The following is a 27,602-nucleotide window of genomic DNA, read 5'->3' on the forward strand; positions in this document are numbered from 1 at the left end:
TCGATGACCAAATAATTTGATGACCAATAAGTTGACAACTACCTCTATCCTGAATGTTTACAGTGGGAACTTTGCTCTCCTTCCAGCCACGCATTGTGATGATTGCTTTTCTTTAATAGGCCTCTCACTCATCCTTGGGAGCAGTCTCTTGCCGCAGCGTGGATTCAGCTCGTCCTATAAGCCAAATTGATAGACACATCCAGCTCGTGGTCCATGGAGTGGCACCAGCAGGTAGGCTGGGCACACACTTCTAATCTGGTAATGGATAAAACAGAAGGAAGGAATGCCTGTGGAGATACTGCTGTTGCTGGCAGAATAAGAAGTTAGATTCTGTTACATTTTTCCTTGTAATTCAATAATCTCTTTTATACGTATTTCCATTGTAGCTTCTTCGTTCCAACATTTCCCCTGGCCATACTATGTAGGCAATTTCAGGACAGTTTCACAAGACACAACTCACTCTAATATATGCAAATCTTTGGTCTGGAGCTGTAATTAACATAGCAAGAGCAGGTAAAAGAGCAGAGGAATGGCAGGACAGAACTCAAAAACAGTAACCTAAATAGGTCAATTGGCAGGCACTGGAGCAGAGGCAAGAGCTGCAGTGGAATTCAGGTATAAAAAGCTCAGACTATTTCTCCTTTCATAGGACCTGAGATCACAGATGAGCTGGTGAAGGTTCTGCGTAGGCGTCTGGATGAAGCCACCCTGGATATCATCACAGTTATGCTTGTGCGGAACTGCAAACTCACTCCAGCTGATGTGGAGGTATTGGCTGAAGGAAGTACCGTCTGGCTTCCTGAGATTGTTGTAACTTCCGATTGAAGTAATTCCCCCCCCCTTAAAATAAGAGCTTTACTCCTTGGGTGAAACCTCCCACCTTTTGGAGTTTGTGATCTAAAAAATATCAAACCATTGATACCTATTCCTTCTGCAGTTCATACAACCTCCTGGCAGCCTGCCCACTGAAGTATTACAATTTACTCTTCCTACTCCATGTCTGCCTTGGCTTCCCGCTGTCGCCTGCTATCTGCGACAGAATCTGCTGATCTTTCTGCATACACCCAAATACACCGATAGCAATGTGGAGAACCACTTCAAGGTGAGTGTATGTGTTCTGTACCAGCCTGCTACCGGCCCTGCAGAAAAGGCAACCCCTTTACAAACGGCAAGAATTACGTCTGCCAAATTTATTACTACAAAAACAAACAAGACACGAACCAAGATACAGGAGCTTTGAAACACTATCCGAGCGGTTGCTTTCAGCAAACCAGCCCTCCCCACACATTCCCCTTATAAAGAGTTCAGGGCGTGGCTTCTCTCTGCCTCCTTCCGAGAAGCCCCATTGCCTTCCTCTGTTTACTCCTACTTGACTGCCTCCTGCGTCGGGCGTCCTTGAACAGGGCCAGCTGTGGGTCATCTTCATCCACACTGTCAGGCTCACACAGCTGGGTCTCCATGGTGACCAAGTGGGAGGGGCCTGGCTGAGGGCTATCATCAGCAAAGATCTTCAACCCCCTCAGCAAGGTCTTCAACACCCCCCTCCTCCTCTGAGTCGTCCGACCCAACTCCCGAACCCACAGGCTGACCCTGAATCACAACAGTATGGTTACCTTGAACTGCATGCTCAGTTTTTGGAGCTGGAGTGGACTTTTTTGGTTGCCAGGTTATTTTGTTTCCAGTCGCTGAAAACAGTTACGGCGGAGGGTAATTTTATGGCTAAAAGTAAACGTTTGCTTTACTGCTGTACAGTCTCACATTGGACTGAAGATCATCTCTGTGACCTGATAATACTCTTGTATTAAGAACGGCTGCAAATATATTGCCTGTACCTTTTAAGTGTCATAATTTTACTTCTGAGGACTTTAAATTGGGCTTTCTTTTGTGATGGCGCCTGACCTCCGGATGGCGCCTGACCTCCACTCCTTCCGGCGCGATCTCAAAGCCTACCTTTTCGAACAAGCTGGCCTGGCCTGATGGGATGGGGTTGGGTTTTACTAATCTGTTTTAACCTACTTTTTAATGTGTTTTAACTTATTCGTGGGCATTTTGTTTAATCGTTTTTAATTTTTGTATCTAGTTTTTTTAATATGTATTGCCCTGTTCACCGCCCTGAGTCCTTCAGGAGAAGGGCGGTATACAAATAATAATAATAATAATAATAATAATAATAATAATAATAATAATAATAATAATAATAATAATAATAATAATAATAATAATAATAATAATAATAATAATAATAATAATAATAATAATAATAATAATAATAATAATAATAATAATCTGAACAGTAGTCTGAATTAACCACTCTTTTCCTGCTTTTCAGCACTACTTGAATCAGAACAGCAGCAGTAGCAGCAGCAGCAGCAGCAGCAGCCCTGAGCTGGATCTCTATTTATACAATAAGCCAGGAGGTCAAGGCACTGGTGGTAAAGGTACTAAGCATCTCTGCTCCATTACATCAGGAGAAAGACTAGAACACTCTATAAAAATAAACTAGAGCACTTTGGAACAATCTTGGGTATGTGAGAGTAAAGGCTATTTGGCCTCCCCCCCCAAAAAAAAATAATAAAAAAATAGAAGATTCTGTGAAGAGCCATCTGTCTCTTGTTGGGTCCATATGAACCAAATTATAAAACTTCCATGCATCTCTATACTGCATATTGCTGCCTTTCCAAGCCTGGTCTAAAGATTGTATTACCCATTGTCAGCAGAGTCAGTAGCAATGTTGGTTATCTGGCCATTGTCAGAGTGGAAGTATAGTGTAACTGGAGGATTGGGAAAAGCAGGTCTAATGCTACGTTCCTAATAGGATGGAGAGGCACTACATTTCTTTTTAAACTCCCTCTCTGCCATTTGGGCTGTAATTCAGCGAAGGTTGTTGTTCAGTACTGCACATTTTCTGATCCGTGACGATTAAAATGAAATGACATGTAGGGGAGTATATAATGTTCTTTAATAGGGAGCCAGAGTGACTAGGGGTTAAAACATTTCTGCTTGGAACAAGACATTTTGGGTTTTGGCCCATTCGTTTAGCTGGTAATGTTGATTGGTGTTGCCTATATGCAGAGAGAACAACGCATGTACCTTGACATACTCTTACCTCCTCTTCCACCTGCACTGTGGTTTGGTTGTGTGGGTGATGCATCACTTCAAAGTGTGTCTGACCATTCTTCTGTCATGTAGGTTCCATGTTGGATCTTGTGCAGCACCTGTTTCCACCTTCCCAGTTTCAAGGTAGCTTCCTGTAGAATCCAGTGGACCACTGAATTTTTTTTCCAGCGCTGCTTCCCATCCTCCTTTTGATCCTATGCCTGCTGTGCTGTTGGCTTTTGCTCTGTTGTTTACTGTGTCACCCATGTTTGCTCTTCAGTGTTGTCGACCTGACCTTTTCCAGCTCTTAGCCTTTCTTCTGGTTCCAAGGAAAAGCTTTTCTTCAAATAAGGACTATTTGTTGAAGTTAAAGAATCCATAACAAAAACAGGAAGTAATGGCATATCTGGTGGCTTCAGAAGGGGATAGAATAATTATTTTTCTTTTCGGCTTGAAATGTTTCATCTTGAAACCGTAATGGGAGTAAAACATCTTGCACGTGTCGGAAGATCTATACAAATCTATGGAGCAGCTATTGCTGTAGAGATTATTTTGCAACACAGATCAATAGACTATTTTCTTCTGTAATCTTGGAATTGTGGAGTGGGATTCCATGATACTCTGGAATAAAGATGGAGAACTGTACAACTGATAATAGATTGGTGGATAGCTGGAGATTCCTGACCCTGCAATGCATTTAGAAACAGTCCTAACTGAATGGATTTTATACTCAAAATCAGAATATGCTGAGCTTGGACAAGAAATTTTCCTAGTGACATGTTTGTTCAGGATCTTAAAACTGCTGGATCAGTGGAAATGGGACTGGACCACTTGAATGCTTTTCATGTAGTGCATCTCTTGGAGCAGGTTCTTTACATGTAAATTGACAGACGGATTTCTAAGTATTTTTGGTAGCTTTATGGTTCTATACCTAACAGAGAATAGATGATGCTACTAGCTCTTCCTTTATCTTTGTTCTCATGCGGTTGTTGAGTTGAATAACACAATTATGCTTCAGGAGTGCTGGGAGTCAGTATAAACTTAAAGGATCAGTTTGCTTCTATAAGAGGGCTTATTGCATGCCTGGAATAGGGTCTCTTTCTCTCTCCTAGGCATGGTTTAGGAGACATATCTCCACGTGATCTATTTCTTCCATGCAAGGGCTACATCAGGCCACGGTCATGCTAATAGGAGGTGCTGAGCATGTTATGATTACCTTTGATGATGGGGTGCATGATTGAGATAGCATCTGCAACGTCTTTGCCATCATGCACCTTCTGCATGGAGGAAACTCACCACTTCTGCTTATAATTAATGTCATTTTAAAAACCTCGAATGCTAGTGTCTGCTGATGCTGTCTATAGAGTATTTCCTTACCTTTCTGCACACCCTTCTTAGGAACTTTGGCACGCAAATATTAATAAGAGATTTTGCTTGGCAAAGTGTGTTTCCTAGAAATACCATTTGTCGTTAACTTGTTTTTCCACGGGTACTAATTAATGTGGTGTTATTACAGGCCAGAAGAAGGTTAGAAGAACTGAAAGAGTACCACTACAATCCCAGTTTTCAAGGGATCCTGACACAGTACAGGAAAGGAGCTGCTTGCTTGCTTGCTGCTGTTTGCTGGAATAAGTAAAAAATAATCTAGAGAGGGCTGATGCTTTTGCTGGCTGAATTTTGCTAAGCCTGCGATGAATGCTGTTTTGTAGGTAAAAGCCCATTCCTAGTAGAAGCAGGTCCCTTTGTTATCCACATGTATGTTGATTTCCTTGTCCACATTTGTTTCACCCTTTCTCTCTGCACATACTTTTTTTTTAACCTTCCAAAGGAGGCTGAGTTTCTGTAGTAAGTACCAAAGAGAGCGGGCTCAAGCAGGTCTTTTATTTTCCCGCAGGTGTCGCATGCATTGCCCTGTCCTTTGTGGATGACTGCGGAAATCCAATTTCATTGGCTCGCTGGGTGAGGCCATCCACTCTCTTGCTGAGCACTTCATTTCTTCCGGAGGCGGACTTTGAGAGCTTGACTACAGTCAGCAAGCATGAGTGTGAACCTGGCAAGTCAGAGCCAGGTAGGAAGGCAGGATTTCTGTTTTCCAAAAGTTCATAAGCAAAATAATGAAGCCAGATGCACAATCTGGCTGTCTAAGTTCAGGGTTCATTTGGGAATTTCCCTCGATTTTTCTAAGCGGCTTTCTCTTGAAACAGACTTTTTCTTTACAGCCCTCTCTCCTTTAGTGCGCTTTGACATCTGGGAAAAGGGAAACATCAGCTTGTTGCAGTTGTCTGAAAGGCTGCGCAGTGCCCTGCGCCATGCCCTCTGTGATGCCCTCATGGAATTTCATGTGCTCCCCAATCCATTGTGTGTTGAGACATCCACTGAGCTGGAGGAACCAGATAATATTGGTAAGATCTTTCAGTTTCTCTGTTGCTAAATTCTGCAAAATTATTGCAGCCAGGTGTTTCCTGACTCTTATATGACTCTTCTTAGGAGCAAAGGAAGTTGCCTTCGTGAATTTAATTCTGTATTATCTAAGTGTTCACGAGGCTTCGGGTGAGGGGCTGCTATTTCTGAACTTTACTGACTATAGCATGGCTTGACCTTAGGAATAGTAACATGCAAAGGCACATGGCTTACCATGGTGTGTTATAGCTGTTTCCCAAGGTATACGATCGCTTTTTGTGGAATTCTTTTTCACTGGCTGCCACATAAAACAATAAGAGCTTGTTGAGGCTAAAATAGCTTCTAAAAGACATAGAAAGCCATGTTGCTTAAGTCAGTTTTCCTATGGAGAAGAGTTGTGACTGGAAAAAGAGGGAGTTTCTGGTTTGAGTAGTGTGGTATTTTCACTGTAGCTGTAATGGAGACTGTACTTGCAGGAGGCCTTCGCCGGACAATGTCTGAATCAAAAGGACTGACTCAGCATGCCAGAGGCAGAGCGTGCCCTCCACCTCTGCCCTTCTCAGTGCCCACTACAAGTTTGGGTGAACCTGTCACACCTACAAGCAAGATAGGACGACGGAGCTTCTGGGATAAGCTGGTAATGACTATGGAAAATGGAGGAGGGAGCTGTTTTGAGTGTGAAGGGGAAGGGTCAAAACTCACAAACTGAAACTAAATTAAAGAACTGTTACATCAGAGCAGACACCTAAGAACCTCTTAAGTTAGTCAGTACTCTAGCCATATGTTTTTATCCACTACCTGCTTTATAATTCAATGCTATAATTTTCAGCCCCAGACCGTTGAGAGGTACTTTTCAGCCTAATGTCTCACAATTCCAGGAAATACTTCGAAATTTGCCCCATAAAGCAGGGGTGGGCAACTATGGCAACTGTGGACTTCAACTGCTCCATGCTGGCTCAGGAATTCCGGGAGTTGAAGTCTTAAAGTTGACTTCTACCATAAAGGTTCTCTAGTCTGGAAAAGGCCTTTGGCCTGATGGCGTAATTGTATACCTATTTCAACCAAGACCCACAGTATGTGTTGAGTGCTATATTTGCAAAATAGTATGTTTGTATCATATTATGGGTGGATTAGTAGAATGCTCTTTGATTTTTGAAAAAAAAAGACCATATCAGTGCAGAATGTGGTGGTATCAATGTTTGTCTAATACAGAAGCTTACTGGACAAGTTTTCCTGTGCTATGTCTTAATTGTCAGAGCAAACCAGAGATGGCAGAACAAGGAAGCCCCAAGACTACAGATGACATTGTGTTGGAGCGACCTGAAGAGAACCGCAGTCGCCGTCGCCATAAGACCGAAAGTGTAAAGCAGCACACAAGCCAGGAACGTGCCGCTTCCAAGCAGGAGCAGAGCCAAAGGCAAGCACGATAGCTTCCATCCACATCATCTTCTAGGAAATTGTGGGAGGGGTTGTTTCTTCCAGGCCAAATCCTGCACTTTTTTTAATGTACTGGAGCATACATGAAACTCTAATCTGATATGTAGTAGGACATGTAGATGTAAATCGGTACAGCTCATAGGATTAAACCTTGGACATTTGCAATGATGGTGATCAAGAGATCAGCTTCTCCCCCACCCCCCACCCCCTGATTTTTGCCTCCTGAATCTGTTTTATCCTTGAACCACTCGGACTTTGATATTTTCCCTTCATAGACGTCGGACTTGCCAGCTGGAGGAGGGAGATGTTGGAATTTTGCACCCAGTTTTCAGTCAGATTTGCCAGTCCTGGATGGCTTTCATGAACCGCTTGGGTACGTTTCTAATTTTGTGTTCTAAATCATTTCTTTTCCTCCCCCCCCCCGCCCCCCCCGCTGGTTTCAGCTTAGCTTAGTGTGGACAGATTCTGCTTTTTCTGGGTTGATGCAGTGTTTTAAATCTGGATCTCCATACAAGGAAAAAAATTCCCCAAAAGGAACAAAATATAACTCTCGGATACTGTACCTTTAGTCCAATTCCCCTAGTTGGGGAAATTAAAATAGGAATGCTGTCATAGGAATGATAAAAATTTAAAACCCAGAATAAGGTTAAATAATAATTGAAACTGACTGGTGGCCACAAAGCATTTTGGTTTTTGGAGAAATGGTCTGGTGGATTTTGTTCAGATATACTGTATGTGGTTTTCTCTCTGTACAGGGTGTCCATCTGTGCAACAGTGTGTCCTGGAAAGTGTCTCCCGTTTCCTGCTGCCTTCTATCATTCTGCAAGTAGTGAATCTTGTCACTACTTTAGCAAGTGACACCAATATCAAAGTGTTCGAAAAAGTCAGGTAAGTGCTGAGGCTAAACTGCCCAGAGAATTAGGGAGTTGCTTATGGGTCTAGGAAGCTCCTTAACAAAGATGGGAATAAAGTATGTGGGAGAGGAAGCTGACATTACCAGATGGATATTCGCATGCCAACATGTAACATCTTATCGTTCGCTACAGTGGCCCTCAAGGCATGTCCTTTGTGCCATATTCTCTGACCCCAGGCACTAGTGCTCGACCAGCTGTTATTCGACAATTTACTCTGCTCGGCCGGAACTTCCACCAGTGGCACTGCAGCACCGAACAAGGTGAATAACACACTGTAGGGGAATGGAAAAAAGTAGCCTGGTTTGGGGTTGTTGTTTTTTTGCTGCCTTTGGGTTCAGGAACGGTATTTCATAATGCAATTCTTCCAGCTGTCAAAGGATTCCAGCGTTTTGAGAGTACCGAGCTTAGCTCTGCAGATAAGGGTTGTGATGTTGCTCCCCGACAAAGATTCCTCTTCATGGAAATCATTGACAAAAAGGTGTGTATTTAGGAGTGAAAGCTGGGCAACCATAATTTGGTGGTCTGAAGTCTGATCCAGCAATGTTGAAAATGAGTTTTTTCTTGTCCCGTTTTTCTTTCCAGTTGGTGCTTTACACTTACAATTGGTCAGTCGACCTGGGCAGTGCCCTGAACAACTCTCTCACTCGCTTACTACAGTGGCAAAATGCCCGAGCCCACGTGGTCCACTGCCTGCTTAGCCAGAAGCTTGGGCTGTTCCATCATTACTGTTATATGGACACCCCCTGGCACGAGGACAGCAAGCAGGTATTTACATTCTGTGCTTCTCTTTTCACGATATTCTGCCTCTAAACTAATACTACATCTCTCTTTGTGCAGGAGCAAAACCCCTTCCTAAACTCGACCCTGGAAATTGATGCCCTGATCCGGAGCCCAAGTGTCCCTCCGAGCAAAGAGCAAGGTCGTCTCAGCAGTTCTGCACGCATCTTGCAGCCTTTGCACTTTCCTCCAGACATGGTGCCCTTTGACGAAGCTCTTCGAGATATTTCAGTCATCCAGCCTATTGTTCACAACCCAGAACAGGGTGTTCATGACCCTGTAGCCCAGCATGGGGCTCAGTTCCTAGAGATCAAGAACACAGAGAGGAAAGGTAAGTGTAAAGTTAGGTGTAAAGGGGAGCGATAACCAGGATACGGCCTTATTACAGTTCTGGGGCTATCCTGAGAATCCCTGTATGAAAACTGGCCAAGGAAATGTTCATCCAGGTAATAAAGGTAAAGCAATAGAATGTTGTAGAGCCCAGATTAGTTCCCATTTTTGAAGATGCCAAATCTATAGTGTATAAAATCTATGTATAAAATCTGAAAAGCCTAAGTTTTCAATTGGGAATGCCGTCTGGCAGAGAAGAACCTTATAGTCCAAGAACCTCAAGAGCCCTGCTCTCTTCAGCTCCTGCTCCTGTTCCTGTTCCACAGAGCTGGAGAAACAGATGAAGATTGAGAACCTTTTTGTGACATGGCAACAGCGTTCTGCTCAATCCAACATGCCCATCACTGTGAGTTTGGGGAATGGGACACGGGGCTGGGATGTGATAAAATGCAAGAGTGATGATAATTCCATAAAATGTTCTTCACTGTAAGGAAGAACTGTGAATTAAACTAGTGGAATCTTGAAACATAGTTTTCTAAGGATCACTTGCATTTCTGCTGTTCTCATGTTGGTATAAATTTATTCTTAATGACCAGTGTTCATCACTTGCTTGGACATTAATAGCTGATAGACTGTAAACTAGTTCACCCATAGGAAGGCTCTTCTCTCCTGCCTCTTATACTGTTTCTAGATGTGGGCATTGTGTGGAGCTTATGATTCTTGTGCTTCTCTTGTAAATTCTGTGATCATAGTGGTTTTAAAAAGTGCCGGTGTTTTTAATACTGTACAAATGTAGAAAGTGAGTCACTCACCCCTACGAAGGAGGCAGTGGCAAAGAACTTCTGAATAACCTTGCCAAGAAAACTATAGGAATTTGTCTAGGCCACAGGTCTGCAACCCACGGCTTCGGAGCCGCATGCAGCTCTTTCAGCCGTCTCCTGCGGCTCCCAGTCCTCTGCCATGTGCAGTCCAAAAAAAAAAAAGGACTAAAAAAGTTCAACCAATCAATTCAAATATGCAGGGTAGGTGCATATCTCGCCTTGGCTCCACTCTTCAGTCAAACCCTGTTCTGCACATGTACACGCATGTACGCACATGTGCACACATTTTATGTGGCTCCCAGTTTTTCCTTTTGTGAGGGAACCGGTTCCGAGTGGCTCTTTCACTGTTTCAGGTTGCTGGTCTAGGCAGTCATCAGAAGCCAATACTGACTGAAAGGCACAAAAAATCTTAAGGACAGCTTACCAGAAACTATGGCATGCCAGAATGTCACTGTCTCTCTGTGCGAGAGCCACAATAGACATTTGCAGCATAGGAGCCAGCAAAAACAACTACATTTGGAAGAACAAATGAATTGGTTTCATCTGCTCTGAGTATCTTTAAAAGGCAAAACATTTATACGATCTAAGAAAAGCCAGAATATTATCCCTGATTCAGGCTCTACTGTTAAATCTTAGAGTGCAAGAAAATTAGTTTTTCGTTAAATATTGGCAGAATGCTAATTGTTGGGTTCTTAGTGCTCTCTGAGCTTGTTCTCATTTTGCAGATGTTTAGTTACCTTACTTGGTAACCCCATCAATGCATTAATGTACAGTGGGATTTGATGGCTGCTTTTATGTAACTTATAGAACGCCAAGAACCCAGCAATTCAACCCTGAGCTTACATATATTTGCCACTAGTGCAAGGAAAATTAACTTTCATACGTTGTCTTGCCTATGTCAGAGCAGATCTGATAATCATTGATGGGTTTTTCTATTTGAAACAGCCCCCTTTTTGCAAGATAAGTAAGTTTGAAGCAGCAGATACATTTATCTCTTGCTCCTGTTTGGTTTCTGCATATATTTAATAGAGCAAACATTCACGTAGGGTCCGTGGTATGCCATATTTCCATAGGTTGCCTATTGTCCAGAGAAAAATGCTTCAGAGGAAAATTATGGCACCTTTCCCTTTGAAAGCTTCCCCTTTGTTCTTCAGGAATGTTGTATCACTGGGGTATTAATACAGGAAACAGGCCTAGCAATATGCAACAGTTTTCTCCTGTGTGTATGTGTGCAGTTTGCAGACCTAGATACACTGAAGCAGTCATCACGCTTGGTCCATTACTGTGCTACGCCCCTGCTCTTTGATCCAGGCTCCAGGCAGCAGATTCAGGCAGACCAACAGAGCAAGATGGAAGGCAAGGTGAAACAAGGGGAGAGGGAAAACACCTTTTGTAATCCCTTTTCTCCTCAGGGCTTATGAGGGTGGCTCACAAGAGGATTTTTCCCCCCCTCAGGTTGAACTAATTGAGTGAACAATTTGACAAGAGCCCGATAAAAGAGATTACAGTGAAACTTCTATTTAAAGAGTCACTGGTGGAGGGTGATCTTTAAAATCTCATCGTCTATTCATTTGGAGAGATACTTTTGCATAGGTATAGGCCAGGGGTAGGCAACCTCGGCTCTTTTATGACTCATGGACTTCAACTCCCAGAATTCCTGAGTCAGTAGACTCAGGAATTCTGGGAGTTGAAGTCCATGAGTCATAAAAGAGCCGAGGTTGCCTACCCCTGGTATAGGCAGACTATCTGCCATTTTATAGGTAACCCTTGACCTGTAACCCTTCGTCCAGTGACAGTTTGAAGTCACAGTGGCACTAAATGAAGGGACTTATAACTGTTGCTGAAATTGCGGCTGTTGCACCATCCCCCCAGAATTTGGGCACCTGGCAGTCTGCCCGCATGTAGGACCTCAGGGGGCACTTCAACTCTCCTCATCTGCCAAGCTCCCCTTATCTGTGCCCTGTGGTCCCTATGGCCTCTGACGCCCTAGTTGAACTTCACCATCTTCTGCTTCTGCTGACCAGTCACGCCTGGCCTGGCCCGGCCCTTCACAAGGCAGCTGCTGGCACACGAGGCTTTCCCCCCCAACCCAAGGCCAGGCATGGCAGCTTTCTCACAAGACTTGAGGAAGATAGCCGTATGTGGTCAGCAATTTCCTCATGTGCCAGGCTGAGCATCCCTCATTAGCAGCAAAAGCAAGAAGGTAACAAAAGGTCAGCTGGGGTGGCAGAGCGTAGGGCAGTCGGGGCCTTGGAGTGCAAGGTAGGCAGGGTGACTGCAGCTGGGACTTGGCTGGAGGAGTTGTGGCTGTGGCTTCCCGAGGCAGCAACAAGCCTCTTTGCACTTCTCTGCTGGACCAGGCTGGGGCTCAGTTTCATGCAGACCCAGAACTGTGGTGCTCCAAGAAGCCTCTGAGCCACAGCATATTCTTTCCCCAGCTTCCCTGCACTTGCACATATGCATACACTCCGTACCCTCTTTCCCTGGCCTACCTGAGCTTGTCCTACACCTCAGCAACCCCCTCCCCCAACTCTTGAAGAGCCTGTGTCAGGCTTCTCCCACCTCTTTGCAGCATCCCCGCACTCCTTACCTGGAACTCCCTCCACTTAATGACCTGCACGTCTGGCGTTATGGGGGCAACCAATACTGCCAACATTGTCGCTATACATTAGGGTCCCATGATGTGGCAAGGTTCAACCGCATCACTCAGCAATGGAAATTCTGCCCATACAGTCTAGAGCAGGGCTTTCCAACCAGTGGTACGGGTACCACCTGTGGTACATTGGCACCTGGCAGGTGGTACGCGACCATCCTAGAAAAGTGGTAGCGGGGGAGGGGAATGAGTTGAACCGGTGGCAGCACCACACAAGCCTGAGTGAGAGATGGCTGGAGCTGCAGGGCTGTCAGGGCTCAGCGGAAACGCCAGGATCAGCGGCAGGCTCCAGCTGGAGCTCGCCGCTGATCCTGGTGCTTCTGAGCCCAGAAGAAGCACCGATCAACTGGAATGTTGCAGCATCCCCAGGGTCTTGTGATTTACATTTGGATGCTTGGCAACTGTTTCATATTTATGACGGTCACAGTGTCCCAGGGTCATGTGAAGTAACCAAAACCTGCTGCAACCACCCAGCAGACAGGGGAAATAAAAACCAAACACCCCCCCACACACCATCCCCACTGCCAATCCTCAACAGAAATGCTCACAACAATGAAAACCTCAAACAGGAGGAAGAGCGCCGCCGGGCAGGCAGGCAGGTGTCTTGCTCGGCTGTGGCTTGGGGGGGGCACTTTTTTAGTGCCATTGTAACTCCAAACAGTCACTAAGCAAACTGTTGTAAATTGAGGACTACCTGTACTTCATCACTTTTTTTCCTTTTTTGGGGGGGGGGTCATCAAGTTTTTGACACGTTGCTAGGCGACTGGTGGTACTCGATATTGCCATATCCTAAAAGTGGTACAGTGGGTGAAAAAGTTGAAAAGCCCTGGTCTACAATGCTTGAACATATGCATGAAATTATTCTTCAGACCTCCTGGTGCTTTCCACATGATTCCCAATGGTGCCCTCCCAACCATTGGCGCCAATTTTCCCACAGGACCCTGACCTTGTCCCAAACCTTTTCAGACCTTTCAAATGATCATACTTCCCTTTGGCTTGTTATTCTTTCTAATCTTCTCAGAAACAATTTCAGGGACGTTGTCTATTATTTTTTTGGTGGGGGGGATGTCTAGACTTAGATTTTGTCCATTGTATCCAAAGTCCTTTTGATGAAGGTCCATTAAATCCCAGCATTACTTTATACTCTTAACAAGTAAGGGCTGAATTTATATGGTCTGATTCTCTCCTAATGATCAAAGTCGTTTTGTGGGTTCACTGCCAGACTGAAACCCAGACATCACTGTAAGGTTATTACATTACGTACATTCAACTTTTCTCTGAGAAAATATAATTGTCTTGATTGTTTGCTCGCATTCAGAAGCGCCATCGCTCCAATGACTCCACAGCATCTGGTAGGGACCGTAGCCACAGTTGTGACTCTGCAGAAGGGCTACCATGTCGATCCAAGGATGAGGCCTGGCTGCTGGAACTATGCCATGCCTTTCTCCAGCAATACATACAGTATCTGCAGAGCATGGGCTTCATCTTGGTACAGGTGCGCCCAGTCTCACCTGCTCGCAGGTTAGTATGATTTAGCAAGGAGAGGCGATTTACAAGTTGTTGTGATTCAGGGTCAGCCTGTGGGTTCGACATTTGGGTCGGATGATTCAGAGGAGGAGGAGGGGGGTGTTGGAGAGGTTGCTGAGGGGGTTGGAGAGCTTGCTGATGAGAGCCCTCAGCCAGGCCCCTCCCACCTGGTCACGACGCAGACCCAGCTGTGTGAGCCTGACAGCGTGGATGAAGATGACCCACAGCTGGCCCTGTTCAAGGATGCCCGACGCAGGAGCCAGTCAATCAGGAGTAAACAGAGGAAGGCAATGGGGCACCTCGGAAGGAGGCAGAGAGAAGCCACGCCCTGAACTGTATAAAAGGGGAATGCGTGGGAGGGCTGGTTTGCTGAAGGCAACCATTTGAATAGTTCCTGTTTCATGGTTTGTGTTTGCTCTCTTTGCTCTCTTTGCTCTGTTTATGTTTTTATGTTAATAAATTTGGCAGGCTTAGTTCCAGCCTCTTGCCTTCTTGTAAAAGGGGTTGTCCCTGCCTTATCTGCAGGGCCGGTAGCAGGCTGGTACAGAACACAAGTGAGGTGGGAAGAGGGTTTTTTTTGTTTGTGTTCTGGGTTTCAGCAAAGCATCTGGCAGAGACATGCTTTGTTTGGGAAAGAACTTCCTGCAAAATGTGGCTGAAAAATTATCAAGTGGAAAAACTTGTCAAAAGGAGACATGCGAGATTTTAAGTTTGCTTACAATCTATTGAGTCCAAACAGAGAGGTTAACCTGGTAGGTTTTTGAACTCCTTTCTGTATTTACTCTGGATTTCCAGCAGCACCAGCCGGATTAGAGCTCTGGCCTCAATGGCCAGTGAGACAAGGGGGTCCTTCTCATACTCCAGGCCAAAAGCGGATGGGAGTCCAAAGGTAAGAAAGCTAAATATGGGCAGGGTGCTAGCAAGAGCTGTTGGCATTGTTGCTTCATCATAGCTGGAGGGAGGATGGGCCATTTAACAGAGAGATTGAACCTCATGTTTCCTAGCCGGCGAAGCATATTTTCTAGGTATCATCTAACCATCTTGGAACCGTAATCCTGAAAAAAAATGTATTGATTTTCTAGACCACAAACCCTCCTGTCACAACATACCATTTGCAACGAGCTTTGCCTGGGGGAATTGTACTAATGGAATTGGCTTTCCAGGTGAGTGGAAATTGCCTTTTGCCATGATCAGACCATATGGCTTAAAGAGGTAGAACAACAGTCAAGGTTCCTAGGTCAGCACATTCTCAAGATCAGGGGTGTCAAACTGCCAGATGCGTCATCCGGAAACCATGCCCACCCCACTGCCAGCAATGGCAAAACTGTCCCGATACATTGTGCAATGTCATGTGACATCGTGAGTTTAACATGTCTGCTCAAGATGAATTGCAAGTACAATGGGGAAACTAAGGGCATGGCCAATTATTGTGAGATGGTGTGCATTAGAATTGCTGGCATTGTTTTGTGTGTGTGTGTGTGTGTGTGTGTGTGTGTGTGCGGGGGGTGAGGATGGAAACTTCCTAGGCTGAGGGCCATGTTTCAGTTGAGTATTTCTTTGGGTTGGCATGCTAAAAACATGGTTTGAATCTGGGACAAACTAATCTTAATTTTTTTTCATTTAAATTTATATTCAAATGTAATTAAAATCAAATATAGTTGTTATGATGCCTTCAGTTATATATTCAATCATTTTTCCTTGATATCAGATTAAACACTATCTTTTGTGACAAGTTTTGGAATTCTGTGGGGCCATATCCAGCAGTTGAACTATACAGTAGAGGGAAAAATAGAGTTGAGAAAACCATCTTAGATGGAGACAATATGAATTAGCTAATATAAGGAATAATATTTATTTTGATTTACTTAGTTTTAGATGCTTTTATGCCACTTCACTTTTTTCACTTCCTTAATGTTTATATGGCATATAGCTACACATCTTTTTTGTTGTTGAATACAAATTCCCTTTGGAATTTGGACATATTTGAAAATATGATTTCCCTTTTTATAAATTTTACACACACACTCTGTGTCTCCGCCTCACAGTTTCTAAATAAATGATATAATATTACAAGAAGTAAATAGGATAAAATCCAAGCATAGTTTTCAGAGTGGGATAGTTAACAAAGGTAACTGCAACATATGGCTGTTATGGACAAATGAAAGTTGATATTTTATCTTTTGCTCCTCTTAGGGATGCTATTTTTGTGTGAAACAATATGCACTGGAATGCTCACGAATCCCCATGGGACAAACTGTCAACTCACAGGTAATACTGCCTAACAGGTAAAACTCAGGGGATGTAGAAATTGTCATCAAAATATATACACAGGAGGCAGCTTGAACCTTGTAGGCTGCCTGTTTTTTTGATTTTGTGCTCTTGTGACCACTCTCCATTGACTGATTGATTGATTATATATTATCTTGTGAGTGGCAAGTCTTATTGGCCACATAGGTGAGCCTTCTCTGGGGCTCTCTGCAACCTAGTCCTTTGGGCCTCCCAACGGTGCACCTATTACTGATGTAATTAGGACCATCCACCTTGCTGCTGGTTGTCTTTTTCTTGTCTTTCCTTCCAGCCTTTCCAGAATTATAGATTTCTCCAGACAACAAAGTTATATAATGTGACCAAAATATGATAGCTCAGATTGTTCTGTGATCCATTGTATGGTTTTCTTGACTATTTTATTGTCAAAGGTCTTCTCCAATGTCAAAGCTCAAAAGCAATAATATTCTTTCTATCCTGCTTCTTCAAAGCCCAACTTCCACACCCTTAGAGTATCACAGGGAAAACATTCCCTGCATATCTCTGTTCTTTGAACATGTAGATAGATCACTGCATCTGTATCATTTCCAAATAGCCTTTTGCTATTTGTTGATATTCGGTCCTAAAAGGCAGAAGCTAACCACAATTCAGTATCTTTATTGTCAGTTCTTGTTAGGTAGATTACTATGGACTAACTGGTTGGGTTGGCAATATATATAAACTATGATTGTGGTGTTGTAATAGAAACTGTATTGTATCACTTTAAATGTGATGATTGGCCAACGCTGTTTTTCCAACGGCCATAAGAGGGAGCTAGAGACATAGCTTCTCTCTGTGATTCTCTCTGTAACGTTTTCTGTTACTTGCTGATTATTGTGGTTTGTGGGTTTGCTACTATTTGCTAAACCTGAAGAACTGTGTTTTGACTTACGGACTGGTAAGAAGACTCTGAATTGGATACTCCTTGGACTATTGTTATTTGCTATCATCTCTACTCGTGTATGACCTGGACTGTTTTAAGTGGGACTGTGCTATTGTATTATTCCACAAGTAAACCTTTTTTACACACCTCAGTGTATCTGTGTGGTTGCTGCGTAAACTTGACTACTCTCAGTCTCCTCTTTTTCTGTGCACGCTCTTGTTAGTTCTAAAACTCTTTGCTATACCTGGAATCCTTAGTTTGTTCTTTTGTGCTGTATATTCAATATTGGTTCTATTTTTTAAAGTGCTACTTGACTTTTATTACTAAAGCTTTCAGGTTATTTGCATTTTCAGCTACCAGAATAATGTAATTTGCATAGCACAGGGTATTAATGTTTTTCACTGAAATTTTAAAAGCATATTTGTCTTCTTTCAGTCCAGTCTCCCTCATTATATATTCAGCTTTAGGTTGAATAAATAAAGAGTGAGTATACAGCCTTTTCTCACTCCTTTGCCAATCTTTTTCTGTTTCACCATTCTTCATTCAGTCTTTGGGTTCCTAACCTATGTACAGGTGTCATAAGAGGACAATGAGAAGTTCCAGGATTCTCACTTTCCTAAGCATATCCTGTAGCTTGAAAGGGATAAGCACAAGTCTATATTCAATGAAGCACATTCTGATTTTTTTTTATATTCTCAGTTTACACAATTATTAGCAATCATATTTTTTGTTCATCAATGTTTTCTAAAGCCATCTTGAATCTCTGGCATCTACATTCGCATATATGACTTTAATTTACATTGGATGATCATATTTTGTTGGCCTGTGAAACTTTGGATATTGTGTGATACTTTGCCCATTCTGCTTTCTTTCTTTGCTATCAGTGTGTATATTGACTTTTTCTACTATATGTCAGTGTGTCATTCTCCAGATTCCGCATTGTCCTGTTAGAACATTTACTGATTCTTTTTCTGTTGCCTGCCCTTTTTCTGTAGATTTTCCATAGTTCCCACAGTTTTCTGACTTAGCTATGACTGGAGTTTTGATCTAAGTTAATCTTCTAGTAGTAGGGACTCTTGTAAAATAGGAATATATTCTAAGGTAACTTAGCTGTTGACACCTCTACTGTACAGTGGAGGGAGTGTGTAAAAATATACCTTCCATCTTTGTTTGATCTTTTTTGAGTAATTGCTATCTGTCCATTGGCATCCTTTAGTAGACCAGTTCAAGGTTAGAATCTCATCCTAATTTTGGAGATCTTTAGGAGGACTATCTTGGTTCCATGTCTGTTTCCATTGTTCGGTGTCTTTATAGATGTCATTGTAATGCTTTTTGTATCTTTTGACAGATCTCTTAAATTCTGAAAGTTCCTTCTTGGAATTTGTCTGTCTTGGCTTCAGTTTGTCTCCTTTTTTAATAAATATTTTATTAATTTTCTATTTTTACAATCATGAGTACTTAATTAACAACATGTTGTCTGGGTCCATTGGTAATTCAGTGGTACGTATTAACCTTCTCAGTCTACTACAACATCCACTGCTTCCTTGGTCCTCTCTTCTTCTGGTGGTATGCATTTTTCCACACTGGGCAAATACAATTCTTGTTACTGTTAATACATATATAATTAAATATAGACACCTTCATCACTTTTTTCTGGTATTATACATAATATTGATAGTGTCAGTTTATAATATCTTTTCTAGCCAGAACATATCTCGTATTGGCACTTAAAATCCATTTGTTCAATCAATATCCTGTTTTTCCCATTTTTAAATTTTTTAAATTTCCCATCAATGTTCAAAATATCTCTATCGCTTGTAATTTTCTCATAATAAATTATATTTGAGTAACCAAAAGCTCCCCTTATTCAAACCCTTTTAAAATGTCCCTATTTCCCATCTCATAATGAAGTATAATATTCTAGTTACAAATCCTACCCTTCTAATTATAATACTGCTTTCATTTCTAAGTTATCTATTTTCTTAACTATATTCAAACATCTGTTTAATAGTATAATATCCTATCTAATAAGTCAAAACCTGTATTTTCTTCAGTCTTACTCTAGCTTTCTTCCTTTGCCTAATAACTTTCCAAGTCAGTGCATTTGAATCATCAAATAATTCTTCCTCTGTTTTTGTATATATTGTTTGGAATGAGGAAGAGAATTTCATTGAAGTATTTTTGGAATAACACTTAACCCATTTATATTCATTAAACAGCCTCCATCCTTCTCCTTCAGTTTTTCTTTTCATTTCTTGTTTGTCAATAGCATTTCTTCTAACAGCTTTATCATCTGTTCGATCATCTCTCCTTCCTTATCCTCAAATGTGGTTTGAGATCTTGACAAGTAAGATATCATTTCCATTTCCAGTGTTATCATTGCATCTTCTAATTTTTCATTTGTCTGTATCTGTCTGTTAATTCCTTCCTTTAGATTCTCCATCTTTGGATCCGTTTCTTCTAATTTTCCTTCTGTTTTCTGGGTTACTAGTCCCTTTGTGATTTGTTCTGCAGTCAACCCTTAGCCATACCTTGACTGTTGTTTCTGAGCTCTTCCACCTTTTTGTATAATAATAGAGTGAATTGATTTCTGTACAAACCGTCTTCATTGTTTTGTTTATCAATGAATAAGTCCTTTTTCTGTTTCATTTTGGCTCCCTAGGCCACACAGTCCAAATATATTTTCTTCCTTACTTCTTGCAATCAAAAGGGGCACATCTTGCTTTCACGTTTTGTTGATTTTTATTGAACCTGACCATAAAACCTTTTTCTTCTGTATCAGTGATTTAGGGCATAAATTTGGATAATTGTCATATAAAAGAGTTTTCTGCAAAAGTCTCACTTATATTATTTCATCATTATCTGCATTGTATCCATCAACTCTTGTTGCTATAACCTTTCTGACAATGAAATCAGTGCTCTCTTTCCTTGTTTTTGTGTATTGAGTAGCAAATAGTATGATTGTTTGACTGAAAGAGTCAAATTCCAATCCATTTCTACTCACTGGTGTCTAAGATGTTAATGTTAATCCATTCGTTTTATTTTTTCATTGTTCATTCTTCTTACCTTCCATGTTCCTACTGTAATTCTCTTTTCAGCTTTTGATTTCCTGTATGGCAACATCAGCAGGTAGATATTTGGAAGGCTTCAGTATAGCCACATCATAAACAACGTGATAGTTATTTTGCGGTTTTCTGGTTGCTTAATTGGTGAACCTCTGCTCCATGTAAAGCACCATCCAACCTGAGAGGTCTGTCATCCAGCACTATATCATTAATCCTTTTAGGTTATCCATCCACATTGTTTTATGATAAAATGCCTTCTCTCACACAGTTATGAAATTATGCCTTTGCCATTATCACTAAAATGCACATCCACCTCCAGCAGTTTCCTATATTGCTATTGCATATTAGTAGCTGCTTTAGCTGGGTAACTGGGATGATTTGCAGACTTTAACCCAGCTGGGATTATATACTCCTGGCACTCTTTGCTCTCCCTCCCAGGAATACTCCCCACCCCCACCCCAGAATGAAAAAACATAGCAGAGCTTGAGGGAGCATCCTCCCATATGTCTCTATTTTTAATTCCTGTTCTCTACATTCTGTCAGGCCTGATCGTTCTATGGTATTGGAAGGCCTCACCTCTCCACCATTAAGCAGGCAAAAAAAATTGATTTGATGCTGCAGGCTTTCTCTAATTTTTATAAATGTAGTTGTTGTTTTTTTCTCCTATTATGTTATGCTGACAATCTGTTCAGTAGTCCTTAGCTTTGATTTCCAGAATGGACTGCATCTCAGTTGCATGTTGGTTCCTATATTATGCTGTGGTTGTTGCTGAAAAAATTCTGCACCAGCGATCTGCGGAGTGCAGAGTTATAGACCACCTCTTATTATCTTATTAGGTGCAGTTGTGGACTAAGTTGTATAGGATGAGACTCTTCCTTCGGGTTGGTTCTTTGCTTGGTCATGTCTACCCCTGGTTGTATAGGGTCTCTTACTACACTGGGAAAGTTGGTCTGCCAGAATAGTGTGAGCACAGAATATTGATCTCACTTAGTGACATTTCTTCCTTTAGATCCAGAAAATAATTAACCTTTATATTGTGTACCCACTGCATAGGGCAGTGGTGGTGAACCTGTGGCACACGTGCCAGAGGTGTCACTTAGAGCCCTCTTTGTGGGTATGCATGCCATGCCCTGGAGATGGTAGCCATCCCTCTTCAACCAGCCGTCCAAGGTCCCACGTGGCCAGATGCATCCCACCATGGCTGGTTTTCCTCCCCCCCATCCTGTCCCTCCTGGCCTCGCATGCTCTCCTTTTCCCAGGCACGACCCACTGCATCGCTTCCTCAGCTGTCGGCCAGCTGTCCAGCTCAGAGGTGGCTTGTCTGAACTGCTGGTGGTGGGCTACAGAGCCCCAGAGTGCGCTGGTCAAGGAGCCGGCAGGATGTGGCTGCTATGGACACCATCGGCCCCCATACACTCACTGGCCTCTGTGTGCGGGGACCGATGGTGTCAGGCAGCAGCTGCCCTTGCCTCGCCTTGCCCCACAGCAATGGCACCCCTGCCCTGCCTCGCCTCGCCTCACCCTGCAGGACAAGCCTCCTGCCCACTGCCCCACCTGCCAGAGACCCCCTGCCCGGCCCCCACAGGTGTCCCTCCCCACGAGCAACATCGAGGTGACCACACCCACCTTGGTCACACCCACCCAGTCTGCCATGACCACCACAGCCACGCCCACCCAGTGGCCCACGCCCACATGGCACCCAGCAATAAATAAGTGGGCTTTGGGTTGCAGTTTGGGCACTCGGTCTCTAAAAGGTTCGCCATCACTGGCATAGGGTATCAAAATGTGAAAATATATTTTTGCAACTTCTTTGTATTGATGGATGGAACTTGGATTCTCCAGTTCTTGTTGAATTCCAATTTCATAAATCTCAACCACCATAGCCAGTGATTAAGGAATTGGCCCAATAACATGTAGAGGGACTTTGCCGTTCCCAGGTAAAGCTTTCCATCTTTGAATCTGCTCATTAATTGCCAGTCAAAAACTGACATTCTTTAATTTGAAACTAAATATAACCAATTTCTGGGATATGGAAGAAACCAAATAAGTATAAAACTAAATAATCTAGTAAATATTTTTATCAGATCCATGTTGCAATATTTTTTCTTCCTTTCAGTAGTAAATTTGGAATAGAGGAGGAAGAAGAGGAGGAATGGCACTCATGGGACATTAACATTAATTGTAGGAGTTGGGATTGGGAACCACAATAATGAACAGACGTATGTGAAAAGTTACTTAAAGGCACACATTGTCTGAGCATTTAGGAGCTGCTGTCTTCTACCTGTCTAATTTCAAAATTATCCTTCCAGTCAAAAATTCAAAGCTCGATCCTCTTTAAAAAAGAAACTGCACTATAAAGGTTTTAAGTAGCAAACTGTGATTTTTAAAATAGGTAATGACACCACTTGCATTTTGTGAAACGCAAATGTCAATTTGCATTTGGGGAAACTGCACTTATTAGTTGAATCTGTTCACAACCTTCTCTATTCACAATTCTTTCATTCTGAGAAAAGGCAGATCCCTCAGATCATTTCTGTTTTCCGAACAGCTATCTACTGCTCTTAATATTTTCCTACTGAATTAAACCAAGCCAGCAACTCCCAACATGCTTTTTCTCTCAACCTAATATAAATTTTGCTATATGCTCATTTGAGAAAAGACTAGATCCCCATACATTTACTTTATTATGTTTGACAGTTTAAACCTTCAGTGGCTTCAACCACTGCTGTGACTAGTTAAAATGTTCCTTCTGGTATATTAGTTAGTATTACCGTATTTTTCGGACCATAAGACGCACCTGACCATAAGACGCACCCAGTTTTTAGAGCAGGCAAACAAGAAAAAAAATTCTCCTTCTCTCTCTCTCCCTCTCCCTCTCTTTCTCTCTCTCTCTTTCTCTCCCTCCCTCTCCCATTGTCCCTTCCTTCCTTCCTTCCTTCCTTCCTTCCTTCCTTCCTTCCCTCCCTCCCTCTTTGTCCTTCCCTCTGCATTAGAGCAGTACCCGCGGAGGCGGCCCTGCAGCCCGGCTTTCTCTTGCAGAAAGCAAGCTGAAACGGAGTGAGGGAGATTGCCAGAAATGCGAATCAGCCAATCTCGCGCTCCTGCAAACTCCCTCGCTCGGTTTCAGCTTCCCTTGCTACAAGAGAAAGCAGGCTGAAACGAGGGAGATTGCAGCAGCGCGAGATCAGCCGATTCGCATTCCTGGCAATCTCCCTCACTCCGTTTCAGCCTGCTTTCTCTTGTATCAAGGGAAGCTGAAACCGAGCAAGGGAGAGTGCAGGAGCGTGAGATCGGCGTTTCTCAGCACGTGCCGATTCGTGCTCCTGGCAATCTCCCTTGCTTTCCACTTGCGGAGGTTGGGGCTGGCCATACGGATCACCTTCGGACTATAAGACGCACCCTTGTTTCCCCCCCCACACTTTTGGGGGGGGAAAGTGTGTCTTATGGGCCGAAAAATACGGTAACTTAAAAGTCACAGTCCTTCTTTCTTATGGAGCAGCCTATACATCAATAAGAGGCCTTTCGGTTTTAACGCTTTCTTGGTGCATTCTCATGATATGGAATATGACCTGTACCAGAATTTTTCCAGGTCTAGTAAGTACAATATCTTGCCTAATTCTCCTCAAGCAAAAATTAGAATAGACTTATTCTGTACAATTCAACATTTCCTCCAGCATGTATCCTTTATGATTATTGTTTTGAGAATTTCTACTTACATTGTAGATATTTTTCCCAGCCTAATTTGTCTATGCTGCTTTTGCAAAATGGGCAATTTATGAGCCAGGGTAGATTACTGGCTGGATAAATCACAGAAGTTTCTATTGGTAGATGAGCAAAAGCACACAAGCTTACTTAGCTTTTCACCCCCAGATGTCAGTATACTAGGACTATTGGCCAAACAACTTTCTGTTCAAAACACATTTCTGCAATGATTATAGGTTGCTTAGCTTGGTAATGAAATGAGTATTCAGTCAGATATCTTCCATCATTATCCCTTTCTCAGTACTGTTTGGATCCATTGCACCCAAACCATATGGTGATATGCTATTTTTGCTAGGCTCTCACTCTCAATTGCTCTCTCCTCAGCTTTCCATGCTCTTCACAGAGGAGTGTGACAAAGTACGTGATCTCATGCACGTACATTCGTTCAGTTATGATTTTCACCTGCGTATTGTGCACCAGTACCTGCTTGGGTCTCACATGGCATTACGGCAAGGTTATCACCTCACAAGCTTCCTGGAAGACTTCATCACCCAGCATCCTGACATCCCCAAGTTTGGACGCAATCACATTTTTCAGGGTGAGGATTTCAGCAGAGAATTTGGGGAGATCTTTCAGAAGGAACAGGCCCATCTGAATAGTTCTATGTCACTATGCAGGTCTACAGTGCAAGGAAAGTGGGTGGAATATCACAAGGGCACTATCAGTGTTTTTATTGCCATTTATGTTTTGTGATGCACTGACTTTAGCAAAATGTCTAAGGACCACTTACAAATGGATAAGGAACAATTCAAGTTTTATTTTGAGTTTCATTTCTAGGTAGCTACTACAGTAATTCTACATAAATCAATACATCATATAGATGGATAAACAGGACTACACCAAAACAAAACATTTATAATTGCCCTTGTATCTTGTAGCATCATGTCTCATTTGTATTAAAAGACCAATACTTGGTCAGTCACAAAATACTTTTTAACCAGAAAGCAATTAAATTGAGGTTGCTTTCTCCTTTATCATTTTAATCTTCCAGGATATTTCCAACAACTCCTAACCTAATTTTGCTTTTTCTTGGCAAGTAGAACACTTCCTAAACAAAACTAGGTTGCCGTCCGACTATTTTATAAGTCAGTCTAATGGGTTAACACTTCAGAATTATGTTGGAGAATGATTTCTTTGCAGCATGCTAGTTTTCCATCAAATTATTTTTTTAAATAAAATATTGAATTATTTTTTTAAATAAAACATGAGTTTATATAAAATTTAGGTGGTACAAGAAATCTGGGAGGTATTCTCTTACAAAGCCCTACAAAAGATAGCTAAAAAAACAAGCAATAGGACCAACGGGGTTGTTGTCACAGCTAATTAAAGAACAGAGAAAAAGCAAGTGAGTAAATGATGAGGATGACATAGCAATAGCACTTAGACTCATAAACTGCTTCACAGTGCTCTACAACCCTCTCTAAGCAGTTTACAGAGTCAGCATATTGTCTCCAGCAATCTGGGTCCTCATTTTACTGACCTCAGAAGGATGGAAGGCTGAGTCAACCTTGAATCGAGAATCGAACTGCTGGCAGTTGGCAGAATAAGCCTGTAATACTGCTTTCTAACCACTGTGCCACCACGGCTCTATCAGACATAGCAAAAAATATAAAGCAAAAGAGCTTCACTGCGTTGGGTAGAATTATTTAGATTAAAGAAGCCTTTCATTCTCATGTATTCCTTCCCACCCTGATGGAGAAGAATATTTTAGTTTTGTTTCATGCTGATAAACAATCCACCGTCTCTTGTCTCTTCTCCAACAGGTACACTAGCTTTGCCTACCAATACTATCACAGCCCATCAGCTGTATAATTATATAACTGATCATGCCAGCACCTACCATATGAAACCCCTGCGCATGGCCCGGCCAGGAACTAGCAATGAGAACAAGAAAGGGACTCCTGGCTCTGAGCAAAATGAATATGCCCTGGTCTCCATTTGGAACAGGTATGTGAGTCTAACGCACTTCTAAGGATTTGGTAAAAGTTGCCATCACTTATTTGCTTCCAGAATTCCACGTGCAATGTTTGGGTCAGTGAATTTTCCAGTGCAGTCATGTAAAACGCCATTTATCTTTACATTTATTAGTCACCTAGTACGACTAAAATAATGCAAGCCATGCCTGTGACTTACAATGTAGATTCTTTGGTTTTCTTGGAACTAATTGACTAGGTGCAAAATACATATTTGAGACAATATGAACGTATCATAATTTTAAAGTGCTATTTATTTAAAAACAAAGTAAAACTGGTTCTGTATGTGTGTAAATATATTCAGGAGTGCACAATTTTTTGTAGGCCCCCCAAAAAAGACACACTTAATTTCTAAGTGTTATGCTAGAATCACATTTACAAAAGTAGTAGGTGGGGCCAAAACCAAAATGGAATTGGATTTCATTTATATTTAAATGAAAACTTAATATAGTTACTGTTAGAAACTCTATTGGCAAGTAATGGCAACTTTATGACACTTCAAAACAACTTCTAGAGGTTTGGGAAAGACATGTCCACGTTTTTTGAGAGATTACCGTATTTTTCGGACCATAAGACGCACCTGACCATAAGACGCACCCAGTTTTTAGAGCAGGAAAACAAGAAAAAAAATATTCTGAACCAAATAGTACCAGTATACTAAAACAGGGCTTTTCAACCTTTTCATCCATTGTACCACTTTTAGGACAAGGCAATGTCACCCAGCAATGTGTCAAAAACTTGACACCCCCCCTAAAAAAGGAAAAAAATGATAAAGTACAGGTAGTCCTCGACTTACAATGATTCACTTAGTGACCGTTCAAAGTTACAGCACTGAAAAAAGTGACTTATGACCATTTTTCACACTTATGACCGTTGCAGCATCCCCAGGGTCATGTGATTTACATTCGGATGCTTGGCAATCGATTCATATTTATGATGGTCACATTGTTCCAGGGTCATGTGATCACCTTTTGCAACCTTCTGACAAGCAAAGTTAGTGGGGAAACCAGATTCACTTAACAATCATGTTACTAATTTAATTTCTCTCTCTCCTTCTCTTTCTCTCCCTCTCTCCCCCTCCCTCTTTCTTTCTCCTCTCCTTCTTTCTCTCTCTCCCTTTCCTTCTTTCCCTATTTTTCTCTTTCCCTATTTCTCCCTCTTTCTCTCTCTCCGTTTCCCTCCCTTTCTTTCTCCTTCTCCCTCTCTATTTTTCTTTCCCTCTATTTCTCCCTCTTCCTCTATTTCCCTCCCTCTTTCTTTCTCCTTGTCTCTCTCTCTCCCTTTCTTTCTCTCCCTCTTTCCCTCTCCCTCTTTCTCTCTCTCCCTCTATTTCCCTCCCTTTCTTTCTGCTTCTCTCTCTCCCTCTTTCTCTCCCTCTCTATTTTTCTCTTTCCCTCTATTTCTCCCTCTTCCTGTTTCCCTCCCTCTTTCTTTCTCCTTCTCTCTCTCCCTCTTTCTCTCTATTTTTCTCTTCCTCTCTCTCTCTCTCTCCCTCCCTCTCCCATTGTCCCTTCCTTCTTTCCTTCCTTCCTTCTTTCTTCCTTCCCTCCCTCTTTGTCCTTCCCTCTCCGCGTTAGAGCAGTACCTACGGAGGCAGCCCTGCGGCTCAGCTTTCTCTTGCAGAAGGCAGGCTGAAACGGAGCAAGGAATGCGAATCGGC

At 42.4% G+C, this 27,602-nt stretch overlaps 1 protein-coding gene across 3 annotated transcripts in view; it reads left to right on the top strand.

Moving 5' to 3' along the window:
* SZT2 (SZT2 subunit of KICSTOR complex) overlaps positions 1–27,602 on the top strand; it is a 98,062-nt gene that overhangs the window by 57,031 nt on the left and 13,429 nt on the right. For 2 of the 3 annotated variants that reach the window (XM_083359880.1, XM_083359882.1), the window contains exons 46-67: positions 120–231; positions 650–768; positions 938–1,102; positions 2,330–2,438; positions 4,991–5,164; positions 5,316–5,498; positions 5,973–6,133; positions 6,753–6,913; positions 7,209–7,306; positions 7,689–7,821; positions 7,980–8,107; positions 8,216–8,325; positions 8,430–8,612; positions 8,685–8,955; positions 9,281–9,360; positions 11,011–11,136; positions 13,747–13,949; positions 14,751–14,844; positions 15,038–15,118; positions 16,149–16,223; positions 24,294–24,507; positions 25,733–25,916. In XM_083359880.1, the coding sequence (XP_083216006.1) occupies positions 120–231; positions 650–768; positions 938–1,102; positions 2,330–2,438; positions 4,991–5,164; positions 5,316–5,498; positions 5,973–6,133; positions 6,753–6,913; positions 7,209–7,306; positions 7,689–7,821; positions 7,980–8,107; positions 8,216–8,325; positions 8,430–8,612; positions 8,685–8,955; positions 9,281–9,360; positions 11,011–11,136; positions 13,747–13,949; positions 14,751–14,844; positions 15,038–15,118; positions 16,149–16,223; positions 24,294–24,507; positions 25,733–25,916 (3,164 nt within the window). The remainder of the gene's footprint in view (positions 1–119; positions 232–649; positions 769–937; positions 1,103–2,329; positions 2,439–4,990; positions 5,165–5,315; positions 5,499–5,972; positions 6,134–6,752; positions 6,914–7,208; positions 7,307–7,688; positions 7,822–7,979; positions 8,108–8,215; positions 8,326–8,429; positions 8,613–8,684; positions 8,956–9,280; positions 9,361–11,010; positions 11,137–13,746; positions 13,950–14,750; positions 14,845–15,037; positions 15,119–16,148; positions 16,224–24,293; positions 24,508–25,732; positions 25,917–27,602) is intronic. The other variant, XM_083359881.1, reaches the window with a different exon arrangement.

The sequence above is a fragment of the Vipera ursinii genome (assembly GCF_947247035.1).
Source record: "Vipera ursinii genome assembly, chromosome: 3".
NCBI lineage: Eukaryota > Metazoa > Chordata > Lepidosauria > Squamata > Viperidae > Vipera > Vipera ursinii.